The sequence below is a fragment of the Dermacentor andersoni genome, chromosome 4 (genome assembly GCF_023375885.2).
Source record: "Dermacentor andersoni chromosome 4, qqDerAnde1_hic_scaffold, whole genome shotgun sequence".
NCBI lineage: Eukaryota > Metazoa > Arthropoda > Arachnida > Ixodida > Ixodidae > Dermacentor > Dermacentor andersoni.
The window spans coordinates 80,304,989-80,329,933 of NC_092817.1; the positions used below are offsets into that span (position 1 = coordinate 80,304,989).

The 24,945-nt window shown below is 47.8% G+C and overlaps 1 protein-coding gene across 1 annotated transcript in view; it reads right to left on the minus strand.

Moving 5' to 3' along the window:
- LOC126536794 (dachshund homolog 1-like) overlaps nucleotides 1-23,866 on the minus strand; it is a 36,531-nt gene extending 12,665 nt beyond the window's left edge. The window contains exons 1-4 of the mRNA XM_055073951.2: nucleotides 23,458-23,866; nucleotides 18,641-18,849; nucleotides 4,454-4,620; nucleotides 3,207-3,411 (exon numbers count right to left, since the gene is read on the minus strand). Of these exons, the coding sequence (XP_054929926.1) occupies nucleotides 3,207-3,411; nucleotides 4,454-4,620; nucleotides 18,641-18,849; nucleotides 23,458-23,781 (905 nt within the window). The 5' untranslated portion in view covers nucleotides 23,782-23,866. The remainder of the gene's footprint in view (nucleotides 1-3,206; nucleotides 3,412-4,453; nucleotides 4,621-18,640; nucleotides 18,850-23,457) is intronic.
- Nucleotides 23,867-24,945: the final 1,079 nt, after the last annotated feature.

Consider the following 24,945-nt stretch of genomic DNA (forward strand, 5'->3'; position numbering starts at 1 on the left):
AGAAAAAAAAGCGCGCGAAACATCCAAAATACGAAATAGATACACGCTCGCGCGCCGCTACTCAAGCGCCTACAAGTAACCATTGAAAGATATACGGCTGCATTGTCTTATCGCCGCATCGTACAAGGCTCCGCTACGCTTATCAATGTGTCAGCGGCGTGTTCTCTTGATGCCGCGACCATCATATAGCGTGAAGCCCTGCATGAGCTGCCGCCGCTAGTAAAGCCGTGTATCCGTGGCTATTCGCTTGGGAGCGCTTGAGTAGCGGCACGAGCGCGTATCTATGTCGTATTTTGGATGTTTGGCGCGCTTTTGTTTTTTCTCGGAAGAACCAACGAGACAAAGTGAGCATTAAACAAATGCTTTATCCGGAGGTTATTTTAGGTGCCCTACAAGTTTGTAATTGATATGTTCGCGATTCAAGGAATAATTAAAATGTTCGCTAATTAAAAGTAATTAATTAATTAATACTTCATGATGAAAAAATACTGGCCGTAAGTACATACGACTACGGCTACTATATATATGCAGTCGGTACAGTTGCTCTAGAGCTCTTGGGTATCTTTCAAATCTTGATCCAAGTTAGCTGGGACACCCTACTATATATATATATATATATATATATATATATATATATATATATATATATATATATATATATATATATATATATATATATATATATATATATATATATATAGAACTGTCCCACGGTCGGATTTCAACAGACGACATGTAGAATAAAAGCCCGATACTTTTACGATTAGGCCGCGGACTCTTGCACGAGCAGGCGGGGAAGAACGCCCTTAATTGCACCCGTACAATATTCGTTTCGTAGCTGCCAGGGCGCTGTTTCTACGACACAACAGGAGTTGCATTGCGTGCTGCATCGCGCCAATAAGTCGCAGCCGCGTATAGTTTAAACACCGTTCCAGGAGTCGTTGTTGCCCATCCAAGACGCGGACTATTAGTGGACTATTTTCAATTAAAGCCACAAGTAACCTTTCAGGCCTGCTATACATGAAGCACAGCTGAAAGGTGAAATTACATGTTAAAATTAGAGAAATACTAGTAGGAAGAATCAGTAATCAGTTATTAAAACAGACAGACACGCCCGCGCGCGCGCCTGCACAGACAAAACTGCCTCTGTTTTTAGCCCACAGTCGCGGCGCGGAAAAACCTAGAGCAACCCGCTCTCTGGTATAGAGTGCACTATGGGCGGCAGAGTGCGTTTGCGTGCCTACCGGAGGTCGCAGTGCCTATGCACTGTACTTCCATTGTGATACGAAGATGCCTGCTTCTACGAGTGATTCGTTTCAATTCAATTCATTTCAGACTTTGTTTGTACATAGAAATATTCGGTAGCTCCAGGACTTAAGGCAAACAAACATGCCTTCGCGCTCTGCTCAGCACAGCGCAAAATGAAACAGATTGCAACACCTAGAAACAGAACAAAAACTTAACTACAGCACTAAAAGACATGCCAAGGGATTAAATAAATAACGATGAAATCTAATTCGCCAAGCGATGCGCGGAGACACGCCGTCACTTCGCCGATTGTCTCCTCACAACACAGACTCGGTTCAGGCACGAGGGAAGCTAACGTAATAAAGAGGTATCCGACTAAGTGTACCTGGGATCGAACGACCGTTTCCTACGGATTTCAAGCCTGGCATTCTATATACTACGCCACAGCAGCTGCGCGCAAGCGACTGAACAACGCCGAGACTTTTCCGTCAGGTTTATTTTGTGCATGCGCTAATATCATGGCGCCGATAATGAACGTGTGCTGCGGCAAGCCCTCTTTTAATGCCACGGCGCTCGCATATTTCCACACACCGTCTGAGAGGTGCGTGAGTTCCTGAAAAAAATGTGCAGCCCCATCGCGAGCGCCTTCCGCTCTATGCAAAGGACGCTTCTCAAGATTGAGTGAACTGTCGCAAACGAGAGCTGTCCAAAAAGGTTTAAAACTAAAACTGCTCGAGTAGCATACCCTGCAGCTTCAGAGGTGAAACCACCTCTTGCCCCTACATTACCTACGGAAGAGGGTCATGTCAGCTAGAGTGCACTCACAGTTCAAAGGTATTGCTCCTTTATTACGAATGCTATAACTGAAAAGTAAATACTTGTTATTTCTGTTTAAATATTACCTTAGGCTGCGTATAACTATTATGATCTCCCATAACTTTGCGAAGACACTCGTGTGTCAACCTACAATTAGTGACACTATGGCACACGTCGAGTAGGATAAACAAGGATAAATTAGCCAACTTAAACTCGTAGGAAATGGGGCAAAAGAGCTTCCTATGTTCTCCACCAGGCATACGCTAACGTTTTGTTCGTGCCTATAGTAAGATGGCGACGGTCCGGCTTCACTTCCGGGACTTTATTTCCACTCCAAGGCGTAAGCGCTTTGATTGAGGCAGAAAACTGAGCGTGTTGGTTGGCGTTCATGTTGAAGTCTGTGCTGCCCCTCAGAGTTGGACGAAGGGCAAGCATACAAAAGACGTGCGCTGACCGTGAGATGAAAAGTAAAAGGCTGCGTGAGCCAATCATCAATGCGGCTCCGGGACAAAGAATTTGAATATTTGCGCAGCACGTGGTGGCAGCCTAAGATAGAGTGCCAATGGTGCGCGGGGTTCTGGATCGTGCGCTCTCAAGTTTGCAAACCTTCCGGTCTGTGTCACTTGTTTTTTTTTAACCACGTCCCGTTAGTTTTCCTTCTTCGCGAGCTTCCGAATAAAAGTCACTTGAGAGCCGGCGCATGCGCTTCCTTGCCCTTCGACCAACCGTGGGAGCTGCACAAGCTCCCATTAAGTGCATGCGCTTTACGGGCGGGAGGAGCAGACGTTATCGAGAGCCGAAAGAACTCGTTGCGGGCGAAGACCGATCAGAAACGCAACATTCAACACGTTACTGAAGTACTAAAGCGCCAAACAGACGACACAAGAAGAGACACGGACGAGCGCTTAACGAGATGTGTCTGGCGCGGCATGAAGACTATGTGATGTTGGTGACGAGGGCTGCCATATTTGACGTAGGAGAGGAAACACATATTGAAGGGCCCACTGTATAAGAAAGATATTCCAGCAGAACTTTTTGTTGGGCTAGTTGGTGCACGTTACTGAAGTACTAGAGCGCGAAACAGACGACACTAGAAGAGACACGGACGAACGCAACACGTGACAGCGGCCCCGCGCACTCACGTTTTGTGCGACGGAGGGACGGTCGTCGGGCGCTGGGGCTCGAGCGACGGCGTCGAGGCGGCATCGTTGCGGCTACCCGCGCTCTCCGGCCTCCCGTTCGCCAGCAGTGGCTGGGCGCCCGGCTGGCCCTGGCCACGGCCCAGTGGATCGGCCATCTGCTGCCGCAGGCAGTTCAGCAGCAGGGTGGTCTTGTCCACCGAGTCGTCTGGGCCCGTATTTGCAAATAGAAAAGAAAAGAGAACGAAAGTACTTACACTAGAATTGGTCGCAAGACCGAATCACAGCAAATCATCGTGTTGAGCATAATACTCGCGCAGGCGGCCGCCCAATGGCAAGCAGCACTTACTAACCGAAAGTTTCGAGAGTTGGGTCCCTGATTCGCAAGACTTGCGAGAGTACGCCCTAAATTTCGTGATCGCGTTTGGCTGCATTATCGATTGCTCAAAGCGCCTCGCACTGTTTGCCGCTTTCCCTGTTTCTTTTTATTCGTCTCATGTTGCTAAATTTCTGTCCACACCGCGGAAAGTCTACCAGTCATCGAAATTCTTGCACAGCGCTATACTGCATTTCAACTCATCTTTAACATTAATTATAAATTTTTCTTTGCTAACATCATATGAAAATAAAACCTTGTTGATGAAATGAAATAATAACAGTTGTCGCGGAGCTCCACGAGACACTGTAAAGTTATATTTTTATTCATTGAGGTTTCATATCAATAAAGTAAAGTTAGAAACTGTGAAATATAGCCAAAGCTGCTCAAGGTGAAATAATGTTAGGTTGTGTCCAACTAAGACGGAGTAACTCGGGATAGGGCACAAATCAGGTAGGTCGGAGTGGTCAATAACGTGAAGAGGGAATCGACCAACACAAAACGAAACATAATAAACGAGTGAGGTCATGCAGAAGATGTGGGTTTGACTCCCACCTTCGGCAAGTTGATTTTTCGTCCGCTCTCATTTCTCCTTTCCTTTATTAGCTCTACCTTTCAGTTAAACATAACCGTTAATATCCCTTACGCTTCCTTCTCTGGCTTCATTGTCTGCTTCATATGAGTGCTACTCTGTCCGTCAACAACAGGGCGCACGTTGAGCCACCAGCAGAAGGTACTAATCGCCATCTAATTTTCGTCATGCACCATCCCGACCAGACGGGATTCTGCCAGACCCTTGACTTCGGCAAAAGGTTGAGTGAAGGACAATCGCGACGCTAATCACGTGGTCTCTCTCTCTCTCTCTCTCTCTTACCGTAGACAGCCTCTCCATTGGCGTAGGCGGACGCGAAGTCGCCGTCTGGCCGCATCTTCTTGATGGCCTGCAAGACGGGCATCGCCGATCCCGCCTGGTGGTGCTGCGCGGCGCCCGCGAGGCCCAGCAGGATGCCGGAACGCTTAGGCGGGCGCCCCGGTCGCGAGCTGAAAGCACAGGCAGTCGTCGTCGAAGCTGAGGTGCGCACTAACTTAAAAAAAAACAGCTTTGATAAATCGATTCAAGGAGGTGCCACGTGCTTTTGAAATGTTAGTAGTGGTGAGGCGAAGACGCACTGTTATGTCGCGCCTCGTGCTTGCTTGGACTGCCAGCGTGCTGGCTTGGAGTGCTGGTTTGGACTGCTAACATGCACGTGCCAAATTAACGAGTGTGCAGCGTATGTCGCCCCGTTTTCAGCTTTAACAGTGGGCGACGCTCGAATTACTCGATACTTTATTTCATCTTTCGTCTCTTGTAATCCACATCCCTCTGCGCAAGCTTTGCGAATAACCTGAAAATGCGACACGATCCGCGACTACAGCTACAGGGCGTCCTGGGACCGTGGCAATTGTCCAGCGTCTGCACTGCGCCCAGCTAATGCGCGTGCGGCATTCCTGTGGGACATACGCCTCAACTTGGCTCTGTAAATAACTTTCGCATGAGTACATTGTGGCGCAACTGTGTGTTTGCGTGTGTGCGCGTGCTCTTATTTCTAAACCCAAGCTTTCTTTGTCTGCTGTCCCGGATTTCGCGTGGACCCCTGTTTGCTGGGTGCTGTTGGGTCGGTCACTATCTCGGCAGACGTACTTGTGGCTATATATGCGAAGTTTATATAAAACCAAAAACTAGCAGCTTAGTGGCTTATACAACCCTTGTAGGCTGATGAAATATGCCAATAATAATTATATTATTCATGATATTAACTTGCTACAAGATAACGTCTCAACATATGATGTCGGCTCACAGGCACCTCTTAAGAACACCGATTTGTTAATAGAACGGTGACTTATATTTCATGCATTATTCGATTTACTTTATTTATTTTTATTTAGTAATTTGGTATGTTCCTCTAGGGGCGCGCCCGTTCTTTGCCAATCCTCCCGAATGGGTATGTCCCACTGCGACACAAGAAGCGCAGAATCCCTAAATGTTGCCTGATGCGTGTCGTACTTTTCTGTGCATACTCCTGTCATTACCATTATTCCCTCAACGAGCATCATACATCGTCTTCGTCCACGTGACGTCACTGCGTATACGTCTCAGACTGTGCATCCGCCTGAACTGGAGTTGGAATTTCGGCATAGTTTGTGAATGATGCTGTGCATAAACCTAAAAATTGCAAGACAATAAAGTTGTGACTTTTGTGGTAGATAAACACAAACATTCCTTTATTTGTTCCATAAGATGAAACAAAACAAAATTCTAAGCATCGCCACTAGTTGTAAAGTATTTAATTAACCGCTTTAATGAAGCTTCGCTTAATATAGATCCCAACATTTGCGTTGGGTCTGCACATAACCCTTTCGTGAAACTTTCTTCGCCTTAGAGAGTCCCACAGAACTTATGTGCTAGCTGACGGACTTATTCTCAACTTCGCGAAGGCTCTGTGACACCACTCCCTCCGACCATCGGCACCGGTAACTTGGCCTCGTTGTGTCCTTGTTTCTCACACTCGCTCCCCACACCCCCTCCCTCCCCCCGAAATTTCTGTGTTAGTATGCGGCCTACCCAGCCCCCCTCCCTCCCCCTTACACTGACCATCCCCTGTCAAGTGCGTCCGCTCCCCCCCCCCCCCCTTTAACGAAAAAAGTTTATGTCTATGCCACTAGTTAGATGGAGAGCTTAGAAGCGCACACGATAAAGCATAAACATCCATTTGTGGAAAGCTGATCTGATGTAACGCGAAGGTAGTTATCAAGGATTTTGCCTCAGTCAACTACATACATACATACATGCTCGTACGTAGTTCTTCGCTACTTGCACGTACTACATATGACAACTGTAGATTTTGACGCCACTAATGCCGACTGTATAAGGACTTAATCGTGAAGTTCACAATGTCATTCATCGCATTCACTTGACCTACCATTCTTGTGAGGAATTGTTCCTATACAAGAAGGCACTCTTAATTTATTATGGTCTGAATTCTATTTCCTTTGTCTCTCTGTATGAAACCTAAAATACCTTCGCTTTCGGCTCCAGCAGTAGCGAAGTTTGGTCCGCATTATAAGCGCGATATATGTACTGCAAATTCAGGGAGTGTCCCTGTCGTCCGTTCAGACAACTTGACTGGTTCAGACAACCAGACAACTTGAGCTAATCGAGGTCTTCGTACGAGACGCAAGGAAGACACAAAATGTACAACAAAACCATTTGCTATACATCTCGACTCGTATTTGCGACTCGTATTTGCTCGACTCGTATCTGACGTTCTAATTTGGCAGTGCTGCTCGTTCCCTATCCTTAGTGGGCCTATTTGTTTTGCAGAGCGTGTTTGGGCACAAAGAGGCAAAGAAATGACCTCCCTACTGGAGACGCCCGAGAGTGCCCTGCACCGTTCGAACCCGCCGTAACCTTAGATGGTTGGGGCTTCTGCGCTTGCTTCATGCTCCTGGCGCTTGCGCTACCTATGAAGATGCAAACGTTCAGCCGAAACCAAAAGGGTTGGATGTCCCTCTCTCTTGCTGCCTGAGTGTCTTCACACCATTTCTAGACACTACGTGTCGAACGCAGCGGACCGTAGCCAAGCGAACGTGACATTTCTGCAACAAATTGCACATTTGTAGGTACATTATACCGGTAGGTTTAGTTTATCAAATTTATGACCTTGTGCGCTCTCTCAAACGAGCTCACTCCGCTAGGATCGACGAACGCACTGGCGAGTTGTGCTTCTCTGAACGCTGAGCGAGAGGTATTTGGCTCCGCTTGCATCACACGTACGGCACACATGCATGATCGAGTAATGGCTTCGTTCCTCTGCACAACGATACTAAATTATGCTGTGTGGATAGTACGGTTGCAAATATATAACCGATAATAGCATAACACGTTTTCGTTACATCTGGTCCTAGCAAGCGACGCCCTCTGACGGGGTTTATAAAGATGTTTCACGTCAAAAAAATCTGGGCCCATATTCATAAGAATCTCTTGTGCTAGAAATAGTGTTAAGAGCGAATTTCAGCCAATCCTGATGTCGGACACAATAGCAACGAATGCGGCCAATCAATGGCAAATAAAGAAAAGAAAAGAAAAGCATTTACGAACGAAGCGATTTGTGAATACGGCCCCAGAGGTACATGGAGAAAGAGAGGTATTAATTATTACAGAAAAGCTGAGAGGTCAGCCTTAATCAATGCTCTGACCTGCTGCTCGGCGTTGGGGGAAGGGGAAAGGGTGTAGACAGAAAGAACAGAGAGGTGTATGGAATCCGCTGGATGCCACATAGCCACACGTAGCCACCGCCATTGTTTCATTGCCGCACGGATTGAAGCGATCTGGTCAGAGCTGGCAATTTAGCGCAGAGTGTCCCCACGGCCATCGCCGCTCTTAGCGCCACCGTGTCGTGCACGTTCATCAGCATCGCCGTCCCCCTCCTTTCGCTGTTTCTTATTCCAATCCTTTCTAGGAGACGCCCGACGGCGCCGGCTGTTTGATCTGGCCTACTGGGAGCCGCCGTCTCATTAGAGCGCGGTGGTTCCCCCCTCTCTAATGATGGGATCGTTTTATTCGTGCTGTCGCGCGGCGAGAAGGCACCCACGAAAAGTCGAGGCAACCGTCGAGAAGCGCGTTTCGCGCTCCCACGGGCGGGCGGCCGGCGCGGGTGGCACATAGGGCCTCCCGTGTGTGGGGCCTTTGTCTCGCTGGCCCTTCCGCTGCGGCGCGTACCAGGACGGCGGAGCTGTAAGTCTGGGGTTCCTCCAGTCGTCGAGTTAAAAAAAGAGGGCGGCGAAGGCATTTATAAGGGCCAGTGGGGAGTGGGGCGTGGCGAATCCATCCTCTCCGAGGCGCAAGTGCAGCTGCCGGCACTAGATAAAAAAAAAGAAGAAACGGGAAAAGAGAATTGTCGCTCTCTCTTCTCATAATTGTCCTCCCAAGTCGTTGAAAGTCCTCCCTGACTTTTAGACTTGTCTTGTTGCCTTGTCGAGGCAGTATTTTTACTCGTACGCCGAGCTCGTGTCTCGGTTATTTTACTTTTCGCGCACTTTGGTTCGCCTTTCCGATTAAAATGAGAAGTGCTTGTCGTCTTCTCCACTCTGCGAAGCTGCACGCGTAAGGTGGAGGCTCGTCTCGGGCGGCGACCGCGATTGACGCTGCTCCGCTTTGCGGCGTCCCGGCTCTGACTTGAAAAACCCCGACTTGAAAAGACAGCCGCGACGAAGGATGATGGCGAACGGAAAGGAACAAGAAGGAAGAAATATATTAATAAGGGGTTGAACGCGGAGGCTGTGCGGTATGCGGGGCTTCTTTGCTGAAGACGATCGAGAAAGTCCCGAGTTATAAATTGTCGGCGGGCAAATTGCGCCTGTCTCCCTTCTCATTAGTCAATCTGTAAGGAGCTCGGGCGACGTGAGGTAGCATCTTTCACTGCCTTGCGGGGAAGTGTTTTGTCAGAGGCTTGTTTCGAGCTCCGCTCTGCCGCCGCGCGACGTTAAACTGGGCGAAATTTGCCCGATAGCGCCGGTTTATCCGATGACCGCGGTCAGCGGAGACATAGGATAACAACGAGGAACGAGATAAACGAAAATCTGCTTCATGAGGAGTTACTGGCAAAAAATCCACGGTGGCAGCATCTATTCAGCATAAAGAGCTCACTGCTCGGGGACTGCTCAGCGCCACTTCATCGCTGATATGTGCGCAATGCCTACGTCGACGCTGTCCTCACTGGTCAAGTGCGGCTGGATGATATATGTACACTACGAACAGGAGTAATGGCATAATTACAAATTATCGGGTTCGACGACCCAGGGAAACTCCAACGCTATGAGAGACGCTGTTGGCACAGGCCCCGGACTAATTTCTATCACCTAAGTACGCACGAGCGCTTTTGCATCGGAATGCATGTGGCCGCTGACATTCGAACCGGCGACTTCTCGTGCTCAGCAGCACGCTTTAGCCGCTAAGCTATCGCGGCGCGCGTACAAGTAAGGACCTTACACTGTAATTTTCGGTAAATGGCGCCGGCGAAATACACTCTTAAGGTCCGGACAAACCGATATGGAAATCTCTCTATTTTAATTGTCGTGTATCGCCCGCTTTCTGAGAACATCCACATTCTTGTGATGATTGAGGGATCTGCGTTGTCTCATGATAATGCTTTTCTCAAAGTAAAGGACTGAATTCCACGCTTGGCGAAACTGGTGTACCTAGGTACAACGTTCTGGCAAAGCGCGAGACATAAATGATAATTTATTGTAGAACGAAGAACATCAACGAATATTGCGAACACAGATGATAATGCCAAAGAGAGAGCTTTGTGTATACGAACAGAGCCTATTAAACGCCAGAAAATGAGGCACAATGTCGGTGCATTGATTGATGCTCATATAAACATGGGCTTCACAAAAATGCGAGGCAAGGAGGTCAGGGGAGTGAATCCGCTTATTTCAGCTGCGCAAGCGCAGAATCATCTTTAATTGAATAAATTCAAGCAAGGAGGTCCGAGAAATAACAGGCAAAAGAAAACTGTGGTTACGGATTGAGAGAAACTTCGCATTTTCAAGTACTGGGTGCGGCGCACGAACGAAAGTACGTGAAAACGTACTCAGCTCAGTGCAATCGCTGAAGTTCTACAAGAGAATTAAAATGCACGATTCTATATTAAGAAGTAACAATGACTACAAACAAAGTACAGTAAGAAAACTCGCATTACAAATGACTCATGCAGTTTCCTTATGAGTGCGTTGACAGAACGACTGTTCTCTTATAACATCGGAATGATAGCATTAAAATGCTACTGTTATGCTAAGGAAGCTCAACGAACACTGCAAACGTGCTGCACACGAACACCGTGCGTTAAACTTCGCGCTCCTTCTCACTGTCTCTTTCTTTTAGACACGTGACTACACGTGCGGTCTGTTGGCAGGAGCACGAGCGCGACTCACTGAGAGAAACCGTTGAAACAGCGCAGCGGTTGGAAACAGCATTCGTTCTGCGGTACACGGGAACCAACGCTGTCGTCGCCACTAATTGCCAGGTCGCTAATCGAATACGTCTTGTTCCCCCAACACCTCTCTGCAGTTCCTTCTTTTCTTTTCTCTTCACTCATTCCCTCATCTGTGTGTGTGAACGAATGCTGTCGAAGCGAAACGATCTCGTCGCGGAGGAAACTACAGCACTTATATCGTAATCAACCTAGTGCACTATTTTTCTCGTTTTATTTTGATAGCGCAGCTGAAAGAGAACAATTTTAGCACTAACCGCACCCTGGTGTTGTACTTGATTACACGTTGGCGTCGCATACGCCGTGACGTGGTGATATATTCTTGTGCGCGTTGGAAACATTCGCAACTCCGATCGACCTCATGTATGACCACACTGTATGCGGAGTTTTTTCTCTAAGCGTAGACGCGTTTCTAAACAGATACCGCTGAACTGTTATCGCGTTACCACTACGATAGCAAAAAAAAAAATAATAATAATGAATTTGACTCATTCAGACTGCTATTCACCACTTCAATCACTGCTCATCCTATTTTCAAGAAAAACAATGAGATTTCTACAGACATAATATGAAGGAATTTTGATGTATTATGGAGAAAGTTTGATGAAGCCTCTGTTCATCCGAAGTTTGCCCATGTGGCGGAGGAAGCGGCGATCGCTCTGGCTTTTCACAGCTCAAAAGTTCCCCTTATCATCTTCTCGGACTCGCGCACGGTGGTTTGATCCTTCTCGTCTGTCCTCGTGTCTGAACAGGCGAACAGTATTGTGAACAAAGCACTTCAAAGAACTATGGAGAGCAGCGAAGGAGCATACCACATCTTGTGGTTCCCAGCCCATCTAGATGGCTCGATTAGCCCGCTTGGATGTAATCTTAACGAACAGGCCCACCGGAGAACGCGCAATTTCACGTACCGCGCTGTCGCGGGTAGCCAGGCTTGGAACGAGGTCAACATCCACAAAGATCCATTATGCACTTTCAACGAAATTGTTTCCCATTATCGACTGGGCAGGAGGACATTTCCACCCCTCACCCCAAATTGAACAAACCTCAGGCTAGTACACTCAGACTTCTGCAAACCCGTTCGTATCCCACTCCTCGGTCCCTTAACAGGATAGACCCTGACAACTCACAGTCGTGCCCCAAATGTGGTCATGACTCATGCTCTTTTGAACACATGCTCTGGCTGTGCCCAGCCCTTAACGCCTATCCACCCATCACGAAAGAACAATGGCAGGAATCCCTCAAGAGCAGTAATCTCCACATTCAACTCCAGGCTTTCCAGAGGGCCCACAACATTGCGGCGTGACTTCATCTCTCGGTCCCGTCGTGGGCGGAGCCACCGACTTGATCTTCGGGAGCCTTCGGCTTTGGCTCCACAAGATCTCAGTCCCTCAGGACTCAAATAAAGTTCTTGTGATGTCATGTCATGGGGCCCCAGTACATAGATGAAACTCAAATATCGCTCCAGGGTATCTATTTTCATGTTTCACCTTGGTCTGCGAGATCTCGCAGCATCCGACATGTAGCTCATAAATGTGTTTCTCACTCATTGATCGTTTGATTAATGATTGACTCCTGTATTTTAGTATACCAAAATATTGCGAATATGTACACTTTGTGTCACTAACGCCCCTTTTCCTTTAGTTTTACAGTAGGCGATCGCCAAATGATACTTTATCTTTGACGATAAAACATTTCCGTGCGTGTGGCCGCTATATGTGTGTTTTGTACAAGGTTGATGGCAACATAATTGTTGAGCAATTTACTCAGGCTGTTTCATACTTCTGAATGAAAATTAAAGCGGAATTTGTTGGGTGATCTGCTCTCGTTTAACTTAAGGGGGGCAAGAGCTGATTAAATGACGTTGGACAGGCACGGCGCCTTGTGAGGTTATATTAATCTACGAACAGCTTGTCAGATATTACGGAGGCAGAGGAAGGCGCAATATTATTTTGCAGGTTTGGCTCTTGGGAAAGCCAGTGATTACGTATTGGTCTTCAGGCTAGCCGATGTATTCTTAAGAGGCAATTCTAGAGGAGACAGCCGAACAGCATTGTTCTGTGTCTCCTTGGAGGTGGCACACATTTCCGCGTAAGCCAACTTTTATGCCATTTCATGCATGACACGACTTCTGCACATTTTTTTGAGCCGGGCACTTCCGGTGAACCTCTTTCTGGTGACATTTTCATTAAATTTTTTCTGTGCTCATTCAAAGTCCATAGCACGCGAACGTTAGTTCCCTAGACCAGCTGGGAGCTGGGTCAGCAACAATTGTGAAGCTAGAAAACGCGGCTGCGAACACTCGGCTTCGTGTAGCACTTTCCTGCTGGAGAACATTCAAAGTCAAACGAAAGAGCCTTCCTGTGGACGATGTACAGGCGCTTATGCTGGCTTTTTGAGAGAAACATAAGCGTTAATTGATGCAGGTACAGGACCGGACTGCGGCATGTTGTCACGAAATCCCCTTTTCTACTTCGTGCAGGCTCTTCTGCTCGGTCTCGCCGGAAGGCTTGATCCGGAATCTTGCCTCGTCACTAAAATGTGTCTGTGTGCTGACACGTGTGCTACCACAGCTCAGCTAGTTCACGGTGCAACTCCTTTCTTCGTTGAAGCCGGGACGACAGCGCCATCTACTGCGACTGCGTCATCGGACTTGCTTATGAAAGATCGTCCACAGAACTACACCTTCAGTGGATACGGCAGACGAGACTGGGGCATGTCGTCACGAAATCCCTTTTTCTACTTCGTGCAGGTTAGTCCTAGCTACAGCAGCTTTCGTAGTGATTATCGTGGCCTTCTGGTCTTGCCGTGCCCGCAGAAGTGTATTATGATTGCATATGATGCATTCTATGTATGTGTGCTACTTCTTTGCGGTGATGTGGAGACTAATTCAGGCCCTTCTACAGCAGAAATGTTGACGGAATTGTTGGCAGGGCAAAATAAATTAGCTGAATAAATGCCTGCCTTAAGGGAACAGCAAAAGAGCAGGGAAAAAGTAGTGTGTCATCTTACTTTACGCTTTCTTGAAATAGAAAAACGAACCGCCCAGGTCAAATCACTTGAAAAATCAAACGAAGGTCTTAGAATATAATTTAACCGATCTGGCAGATCACAGTAGACGTTCTAATTTAGTTATTTTTGGAATGCAGGAAGATCCTAATGAGAAAGGCTCGGATTTAAAGCAAAAAGTTCTAAACTACTTCTTTGCATCAAAGCTACAGGTATCGTGCGTATCTATTGGTAGAATTCACCGCTTAGGCAGACGTGGCAACGCTATGCCAATTAAAGTTCATTTTCAGGACTATTATGAGAAGCAAACCATGTTTAAGAACGCACACAAGCTTAAATGGGCAAAATATCCATCCGAAAGGATTACTCGCGTGAGACACCGCAGAAAAGAAAACTGTTACGGGCAAGTGCTAAGGATGAAAAACAAGGAAAGAATGTTTCATTCATTAACGACAAGCTGCGAGTAAATGGAGAGCTCTTCATGTGGGACGAAGACACCCAATAAGGACAAAGGTTCTATTCTTCCGTGCTAATTCTAAAACGGTCTGACCTGTACTATCTTCTAATAATCAACTTATAAATATTGAACATAAATGCGCATAGTATTGTTGATAAATCAACAGAACTTGAAGCCATTTTGTTAGATTACGATCCCCATGTTGTTGTTATCACGGAGACCTGGCTTCACGACCCCATTATTGACGTTGATGCTTTCCCACCCTCATATCAGGTATTTCGCCATGACCGTCCTACTAGAGGCGGTGGCGTTGCTGTCTTGATAAAATATGGCATTCGAACATCACTGCTACGTCAGATAGTTAACCACGAATGTGTTACTTTGAAATTGTTTTGTTCAAGGCGTGCTTTATTGTTGTCCGTGTTTTATAGAGCACCCGATGCTCCGCAGACATTTATGAGAGATCTACGCGATCATTTAGGGTCGTTTTCTTGCAAAGAAGCAATCATTGTTGGCGATGTTAATTTACCGTCTGTTGATTGGCATTACCCATTTTCACATACAGATCAGTGTTAAAATGTTGGATCCTTGCTTGATATTATGCTTAACCTGCATGTGCTACAAGTAGTAACAGAGCCTACGCCCCCCGAGTTTATCGTTCATTCCATTCAATCCTAGATCTCGTTTTTGTTCCTAAGACAATTGAAGAAATACAGTCTCTGTGAAACCCGGCATTTCTGATCATGCAATGGTGTTGTTATCGTGTAGCCTTTAAAAACCTTGTATTCCTCCCTATGAAATAGTTTCAGTAAAAGAATTTTCTCGTGCCAGGGATGAGAGTGTCCTGGATTACCTTGAACTAAAATTCAGCAGCTTCCAAGGCTCAGATGTTATTATGCTTTGGATTCAATTTAAACATATATATCTACTTACCGTCTCAATGATCTAGTACCAAACAAAACTAAGAAAATAAAAAAATCAAATCCCTGGATAACGAGAGACGTCTTACATCTAAAAAGAAAACTTAAGCGCCTTAAAAAAAAGAGGATCCACTACAAACATTGTTAAAGCCACTCGAACGGCGTTTAATGAGGAGTTGAAACGTTCCAAATGGCATTATTTTTAACGTACCCTATCAAAGGTTTTAAAAGAATTATTTCAGAAGTTGTGGGACTTCTTGAATCAGAAGTCTGTTAACGAAATCCAACTCTATGGTGTTCGAATTGTTGACAAGGAGAGCATTGCAAAACATTTTAACCTATATTTTCACAGCGCGTTTTCCGTCCCTTCTAAAACAGTCAGTCACACCCCTGCATCGTGCTCTGATCTCGAAGATATTGTATCACTACGAGTTGTTGTGGCTATGCTTCTTAAGGTGACGACTAAAGCATCAGCTGGCCCTTATGGTCTTCCAAATGCGTTCCTTCGTCGCTGCGCAGGAATACTCGCCCCATTCCTTGCATGCGTTTTTCGCACATCCATATCATCTGCGGATCTACCGGCTGACTGGCGAAATGCGCGTGTGGTGCCCATGCACAAGAAAAGTGGCACATCGCGGCAAGTTGACCATTTGAAACCTTGAAGCAGAGACTCTATCATCCATTCGAACGTGGCGGAGGCATTGCTTAATCCGAACGGCATAACATTGAATTGGTAGATGCCGTCTGTAGTGACGAAAGCAGACTTTTCTTGCGCTTGCTCATCGACGGAAATCTTACAATATTACTATAACCAGATTGTAGGTCGATGGACGAAAAGTATTTGGCACCGTGACGACAATCAAGAGCGTCGTCGATTCGTGGTAAAGGGTAAATGTCCTTTTTAGTAATTTGGTTTAGGTGGAGGTAATCAACGCAGAAACGCCACGTGCCATCTTTATTTTTGACGAGCACGACCGGCGACGCCCAAGGATTCGACGAGGGCTCAACAATGCCTCTGGCGAGCATCTTGTTCACTTCCTGCTCAATAACTTGCCGCTCTGCCGTGGACACGCGTTACTGTCGGCGGTGGATGGGAACAGCATCCCCAGTGTTTATCTGATGCTTAACAAGTGACGTCTGACCAAGTGGTCGATTGTCAGTGTCAAATATGTCGCGGTAGGAAAGCAAAAGGCGATATAGGGCGGCTGCTTGGTCAGGCGCGAGGTCCGGAGCGACCATGGGACGTGATGGGCCGTCGAGGTTCAAGGCATCCTGCAGGCAATCAGGAGGATCTGGAGACGCGTCGGCTGCAAATGCAGTGACGTGGTCGGCTGTCACTGACCGGAGCGTGGCCACCGCTATTCCTTCAGGTAACACTTGCTTCGTCAAGCCGAAATTGATAACGGGGAGGCACATCCGATTAACGGCAAGGGCTACGACGGAGTGTGGCACAGAGATGTCGCGCGCCAGGAGGACATCACGAATAGGTGCGACGACATAGTCGCCATCAGGCACTATTGCCGTTGAGGCCAATTCGACGAAGGTTAAGGCTTTTGGAGGTAAGCGAACAAACGCTGTAGTGCAGAGGGTGTTCGGTTGTTCGGGGCGAACGTCGGAAAGAAGAGGAAGCTCGAGGCACAGCGTACCGGTGTAACAGTCGATGAGGTCAGAAAGTCGAGCCAGAAGATTAGGTCATGAGGGCAACTGGTCAGCACGATGAACAGGACTGGAACTTGGCGGCCAGCAATTCCTATGCGAGCAGTGCACATACCCCTGACGGCAACAGTGCGCCATTGGCGACGCGTACGGCTCGAGTGATGGCAGGCGTAAGAACTTTTTTGAGGCGACGACATAGGTTCGAGCTGTAAGTTGTTTGAACAGATTGTCGCTAATTACATAATCAAGTTTTTAACAGATAACAACATTCTTTCCTCTTTTCAACATGGTTTTAGGGAGGGCTGTTCGACGGTCACACAACTAACCACAGTAATTCACACTTTTGCAAGCGTTATCGACAAGTCTGGTCAAACGGACGTCATCTTTTTTTTTTATTTTCGAAAAGGGCTAGATCTTGTTTCACATCAAAAGTTAATCTTCAAGCTAAAATACATTGGCCTCCCATCTTTCATAATTAACTGGATTTCTGCCTACTTTGCAGACAGCAAACAGTCGGTTTATGTTAATGGTCACCACTCGCGTCGTTTGCCAGTTACTTCCGGGGTACCACAAGGTGGTGTACTGGGACTACTCTTATTTCTTATTTTTATTAATGATATTGTTAGCGCTATCACTGAACCAGTACAAATACGTTTGTTCGCAGAAGACTGCATTTTGTTTCATGAGATTGCTTGCAAAGAGGATCAGGAACTTTTGAATACTAACCTTCATAACATTTATTCTTGGTTTAAAGAATGGGACATGAAGCTGAATGAATAAAAAACAGTATGCATGCAGATAACAAAAAAAGAAAGACGTAGGTGGGCGCTTCCCTATAGGTTTCCTACTCATCCTCTCGTCGAAGTAAATGAATATAAATATTTGTGTGTGACAATAACTAACAACCTGAGTTGAAATTCTCATGTCTCAAATGTATGTGCTGCATCATTTCGCGAACTGTATTCTTCGTCATAAACTAAAACAAGCGTCCCCAGAAACTAAACATCATGCATGCAAATCACTCATCAGGCCGAATCTCGGATCCACATAATAAACACAATATTAATGAACTGGAAATGATTGAGCGGAAAGCAGTTAGGTCTATCTTTTATAAGTACCGTATAACTGACTCACCAACAACTGTCATGCAGGATCACTGTATACAGACATTACAACTACGGCGGAAAATTATAAGGATTAAATTTCCTTTTCTACTCAAGAATGCCAAACTCTCGATCTATCCTGCTCCATATGCCCGATCATTACCCACGAGACAAACCGGACATCGCCACTCTGAATCCTTAACTCCCTATCAAACAAGAATTAATGCCTTCAAATTTTTCTTTGTTCCCCGTACTATTGAAGAATGGAACGAGTTACTATTATCATTCCTAAGCAACACTGACTCGATTGATTTCATTAATTTTGATCTGTCAATTTCGCAACGGAGATGTCAGCGTTTTGTTTGTTTTCTTCTGAATGCTGAAAGGCGAGTTATCTCACTCAAGTTATCTCACTCACTTCGTAATTTTATCACTCCTGCTTGGCCCCGCATGGGCCTGCAGTACATTGTAAATAAATAAAATAAATAAATAATTCGGTAACAAAGCAAAGCAAAACAATCTTCGCTTTAAATTTTAATGTCCTTTCATCCATATACTGACGTTGTCAAGTTGAATACCGAGACGCTGATGTAGAACCTTGTGAGTAGGCTCAATTGTAAGTTGGATGAGATACTACAACGCCCTATCGACGCTTTTGAAGGCATTAATTTGGGCCTGTATTCACAAAAACGTTCTTTTACTAGAACTCATTCGCGGGAGGATATCCTAGCCAATCGTAACGTTGGATACGCTATCAGCGAGCGCGACCGGTCAGTAGCAAACAACTTTTACGAGAAGAAAGCTTTGTGAGTTCGATCCCTGCTAACTGGGCGTGAGGGCTCTGGCATGCACCGGAACTTTTCCAAGGTGCGTCGTGCCTACCTTGCGGTGGTGCAGTCTCGGTAGAGGGCGTCGAAGTCCCTGCACGCGAGCAGCTTGCAGCGGTTGACGCCGGGCTGAATTGCGCCCAGCCCCCGCAGTATGCGCACTTGCTCGACGTTGCACACGATGGGGCTGATGCCGAGCCTCTTGAGCTTGGTGTACACGGTGTGCAGGCCGCCCACCAGGTGCTTCAGGAACAGCTCGAACGCCTGCAGCGCGGTAGAAGAAGAGGGTTGGGAAGCAGCAGCAGTTGGGAGTGGGCTTTCCCACCGTCCTGCACTTGCTCAACGGCTGATAGAAAAAAAAAAATTAAAGACGAGAGAGAGAAGAGAGAGAGAAAGAGGTCAACCAGACGATTGCTCGGTTATCTGCTCTACCCTGGTGGTAGGGGTTAGCAACATATAAAAAAGGGAGAGAGGGAGCACGGCGCGTACGCGGAAGGATGCACAGGACAACAAACAATCATTGAAGCCAGTGCACTTCAAGAACTGCAGCAGCGCACGAATATCTCTCTACGCCAGTAATGGATGTGGCCACGGCCTAAGCATCTTCGTCTCGGTAAATGTTCTGGAGTCAAGCTGGTTCACTGCGGTCTGCAAAGGCATGCACTGGACGTGGTACTCAGGGCAGAGGTACAGCAAGCTAGTGTTCGATGGTTTCTTCAGGTCCACAAGAGCCGCGCGTTCATTTATGGGCCGTTCTGATACGGTAAGACTAAGCAATAAGAACGAACTGGAAATTAAAATGGGTAACCACAGTGAACACCTTTCCGACGCAATCACACGCGGTATCGTCGCGTCTGACCATGCCCGCACTGGAATCACGGACCTGTTAATGCATCCTACGTGATTTTCGCTTTAACATCCATCACTTGCAAGACAGCCGTTGTGAAAAAAATTGAGTCACAACTCACTTTGACAATCTCACCGAAAAATCTACGGACGCGGTGGTCGGCCACGTTGCTTAGCTCAGAACTCCAAGACGCTAGCTCGGTGGCCGTCCAGCGAGCCATGGAGGCCGACCGCGAGCAACAGCTCCCAGTGGCCATCTAGGTGGCCCCAGGCCCGGGATTCCCAATCGCCGGGTTCCAAAGGAAGTTATCTCACTCACTTTAGCATACGCCAAAGAGGGTGGAGGCGAAAGCCTGCGCGCTCAAGATACATTCATTAAATTACTTGACATGCTCAAGCATTCGACACGCATCGAAACGGCGGAGCAAGTGGCTATAGCGTTAGCCATAGCACAAAGCAACGCATAGAATATAATTACCGATTCCCAGACGGCAGTACGCAACTTCGCGAACGGCCGGATCACAGCTGAGGCACTAAACATACTCAGAAAAGGCAAACCAACAAGGGAAGACAGATGCGTCCAAATCCGGTGGATACCAGCCCGCACCACCGACTCAACGGGAGAGGACAACCCTAACGTGGTGGCACACAACGTAGCTCGAGGACTCGCTTTCCGAGCTGCGACGCACTTAGACCCCTCGACAGGGCCCGCGGAAGTATGGGAACGAGAAGACAGAATGACCAGGTTCAACGACATTACCAACCATTACAAGATGCAAAGGTGCACTTATCCACCATCCCATCCACAACTCACTAGATCGCAAGCTGTCCAGTGGCGACAACTACAAACCAAATCATGCAAGAGTCCGATACTAATGCACGCTATTTATGCAGACATATACACAACTGATAGATGCAGATTGTGTGGCACCAGAGCCACGCGAGAACACGTGCTGTGGGAATGCCAGGGACTAATGCAGGGCAATGAGGGCGAAGCCTCTATCGACAGCCTCCGCGCGCGATGGCAGGCCGCGTTGCTCAGCTCGAACCTGGAAAACCAACTCTGGGCAGTCCAGCGGGCCAAGGAAGCCGCCGACAGGCAAGAACTCTTGGCCGTAACCTCGGCGGGTGCCCCAGCCCACTAACTCGCCGGACGCAAATCGTTCTGATTCGAAATAGTTTTTTCACTCACTCACTCTCATTCGAATGCGTTGTTACTTCTCATTACTTGTCTTCTCCCACCAAAGGTCGTGGGTTCGAGTGCCTTGTTTGACGCTGCCTTAATTAACTCCGCCCTAATTAAAACCAAAGGTCGTGGGTTCGACTACTATCAAAGGTCGCGGATGCGACTCTCACTATGGGTCGTGGGCTCAAGTGCCTTAGTGAAGTATATATTAATTAATTGCCTTAATTACGCCTTAACACCAGCGGTCGTGGGTTCGACTTCTACAGGAGCTCGAGGGTTAGACTCCCGCCGAAGGTCGTGGGTTCGAGTGCCTTGTTTGACGCTGCCTTAATTAACTCCGCCCTAATTAAAACCAAAGGTCGTGGGTTCGACTACTATCAAAGGTCGCGGATGCGACTCTCACTATGGGTCGTGGGCTCAAGTGCCTTAGTGAAGTATATATTAATTAATTGCCTTAATTACGCCTTAAAACCAGCGGTCGTGGGTTCGACTTCTACAGGAGCTCGAGGGTTAGACTCCCGCCGAAGGTCGTGGGTTCGAGTGCCCGAATTAATTCTGTCTTAATTAACTTTGCCTTTTTTGTGTGTGTGATGAGCGGCATCGGAGCCAGCTGTGGAAGAAGACGACGACGACGAACGCGCGAGCAGTGGCACGAGCGCGTGTCTGCGCGAGGCGAGCTCACATGACTTTATGTACCACACGCCGCGTTTTCCAGTTCATCGGGGTTAAGATCCCGTTAAGGCTTTCGCCCTAAGAAGTACCTGTTATCCGCGTGGGAAGTACGATCCGTCTCGTTTCCAGTAAAGAGAGTGAGTGAATGGTGTGTTTCAATATATAGAAGAAAATCTGGTCATCGTTCGAGTAGGTGAAAGGTTCGTTAGTGTATTTGCCGCTGAGTAAACCTAATTGACTAATTGATTGACTGGTTGATCGATTGATTTAGTGATTGATTGATTTACTGATTGATTGATTGGATACTTCGTGGTAATGACAATTAGTGGAAAAACTATACCCACCAAAAGAAACAGCTTAGTTCAAGCTTCAGCGTCAGCTGAACGAGTCCGAATAGAAGAGAAAACGTGTGAAGTTGCGAATGAGACTTTAGCGTGGCTTTCAGCATACCTTGCGACCATTCTGCATGTAAATTAGACTAGGGCTTGCTCAGTGTTATATAATCATGAAATTATTTTGTTACAATGGTTTTCTTGTACCTGTGCGCACATTAAAACTCAGCAAAAGAACGAAACATTATCGAGAACAGTAACACCTTACAAGTAGCACGGCGTGTGTACTTAAGGTAGGTCACTTCCGATTCATGTTCAATGAGCCCAACCGTCCTAAGAGTAAAGAGAATATTACGCATTTATCTGTTCACTTATGTTTTCTCTTGCAATATCATCATCAGCAGCAGCACCCTATTTTTATGTCCAATGCAGGACGAAGGCCTCTTCCAAGCGACCTCCAATTACCCCGTTCTTGCGCTGATTCCAACTTGCGCCTATAAATTTCCCAATTTCGTCATCCCACCTGATTTTCTGGTGTCATCGACTGCGCTTTCATTCCTTTGGTGCCCATTGTATATTTAATATTTTTAGTATATTTAATATTTTCTATCCTTTGACATGGGAGAGGCTAGGAAAAAAAGCTGTACGAATGGTCAACCGGTTATCCGCGCTGCTCATTACATGGCCTGCTCAGCTCCACTTTTCCCTTAATATCTCTAATATCGTTTCTAATATAACTCACGTCTTCGGCTAGCAGCCCATCATAGCTCCCGAGCGCGCTATATCAGCAGTATTTCTTGCAGAACGCAATGTACATTCCGATTTTGTCAGGTTGCCTTGATCGAAGCGGCTGAAGGTACCACGCAGTCACACCTGTGTTTTTATTTGACTGCCCCGGCGTTCTCTGGGACATCTATTCCAACTTGTGCCTTGGGCTTTGCTTGACTACGGCAAAACACGGCTCGGATCGCTACAGCATTCGCTTTACGACATGGATGTGATGGTGGTGAGAAATTTCAAGTAAAATAACTTTATATTGAGGTATATTGACTTGTGAAAGTAGCAGTTCGCGGGGTAGAACGAAAACAATAAATCTTGTGTTTGTCAACTAGTGTCTGGCGTTGAGGCTATACTTACACCCTGCGTACTTATTAGAAGACTTCTTGAGCATAATCATTTCTATGCCCCATGTTCTTGCCCTCCTTTCATCCTCACTCCCCACCCGTACTTGGAATAACTGTGCTTCACCAAACAGTGGAGCCCGACTTGCGCTCTAGCATTTACTAGAGCAAGACATGCACCACCTTCAGTATAGGGGCACTTCGCCCTCCCTATGACTGTGGTTTCCTTCATTGTCGGCGCCTCATGACACTGACACGTCTTAGAATTAAAACGAAAGCCCTCTGATGCTGTGCCAATCTGGCACAAAGAATCTTTCGTCAGAGCACTAATATTTCGCGTCTGTGACTGCGCTCGCTCTCATCATTTGGAGCTCGTTATGCTATTTAACAGCAGTTTCCGGGCTGTAGGAGCAATGGCTGCCATACTCTCCAACTCGTGAACAAAACAAGATGCTTGTTTTTATCTTCTTGTTTCCCCACATAGCAGTGATAATCCTGCGTAGTCCTGTTCAAGAAAACCTTGCGGTGGTTGTTTTCATCTTCAGTGGCACTTTCTGGGCCCTGATGCACATATGCTGACGAAATATTATGGATATTTCGAAAGTATGAATTGGGTGAGCATTGTTTTGTAGAGTCCCCTTAGGTCGGTGGCTAGCTGTTTCATTGTGTACTCCGACTGCTGACGCGATTGTCACGTGACACCCGCATCGCTTGCCTGTGGCAGGCAGAGGAGCAGCTCTCCGCTCCGCTGGACGAAGGCCGCCACTCGCTCGCCGCGGTACTCGACCAGGCGGCACTCGGTCGCGTCCCCTCCGCTGCTCGCCGGCACACCGTAGTCTCCCGCGCCTCCGGCACGGCCGTACAGGCTCGGCAGCAGGCTGAGTCCGGCACCGGCCAAACCAGGAGGCGTCGTCAGCCCCGCGCTCAGTGATGGCGCGTTCAGCACCCCCGCGGGAACCGGGCCGTTCAGACCCACCGGCGCGGCAGAGCGCGACAGGTCCACGGGAGCGGCGGCGGTGGCGTGGCCTGCGGGTTCCATCGGCGCCGAGCGCTCGACAATCGCAGCAACAGCAGCAGCGGCAACCGCGGCGAAACTTCGAGGCGGGCGGGCGGGCGACGCGTGTGGCGGCCGCGCGGGCCCGGGGTTCGGAGCCGCGGCTTGGCTGCGCGCGCGCGTGTGCGCGCGTCGGTGGGGCCGGCCCGGGGGCGGGGCGCGCCGGAACCCCCCCACAGTTCCCTTTCCTTCTCTTCCCGGTAGGGATGCTCGCCGTCCCGCGCGGGCCTTCGTTAGGGAAGGGCGGGAGACGCTCTCTTTCCGCGACAGGGATGCTCCGCCGTCCGAGAGTTCGAGCTCCGCCGGTGCAGAGAGAGAGACGAAATCCGATGTTGTCGTACCGTAACGGCGACGCAGGCCGTCCCGTTCGAGCGCCGTCCGTCGGGAGAGAAGGAAAGCGACCAGTCGTCATTCGCGCGCGCAATCGGGGTTCTTCTGTCTGCCGCCCTTTCTCTCGAAGAGCGTCGGCAAAGTTGAGGGGTGGCTGTCCCGCCGCGGAATGACGGCGAGATGCTGGAGCGTGCCTCTTCTCTTTCCCCTTCTTATCTTTCTCATTCGGGGCGGCCGTATCGAGGAGCTGGATAGGAGGCGGCTGCTCTCGGAAATGAGGGCGGCTGAACTGCCCCTCTTAGCTGTTCGTGTGCGCTAAGATGGAGACATAAAGCGGAAGCGGAAGTGGGAGTATGTGCGCTCAGGGCCGAAATTACTATGGTGCACGTGCGGTGTAGAGTTCGCGTTTGTTTCGATCACACTGACGCGGTTGCCTGTAAGAAAAATTGATGTAGTGTTAGTCCAACAGGCAAATGGCAGCAAGAGGCAGCTGGTGTCAAATTTGAAGCGTTTTACGTGCTCGCACGTTGGACCAAAGAAGTTTCGCTCGTGCTATTGCGTATTCACGCTCAAAATTCAGCGTGCCATTAACTGTGTTCTAAATTACCTTTCCCATGTCTCCTCTTTTTCCTCTTTCTATTTTCTTTCCTCTCTGTAAATACAATGCCGTCCAGCGCCGACCCAACGTAGTTAAGCTCGCTTTTTATAAAACTTTCTAAAAAGACAATGCTTTCAAGTGGTCTTAAATTCAAGGGAACCGAGTTTATTGCCGGTGAATATGTTTCAATCGGTCCGGAATACTCGAAAATACCTTCTTGC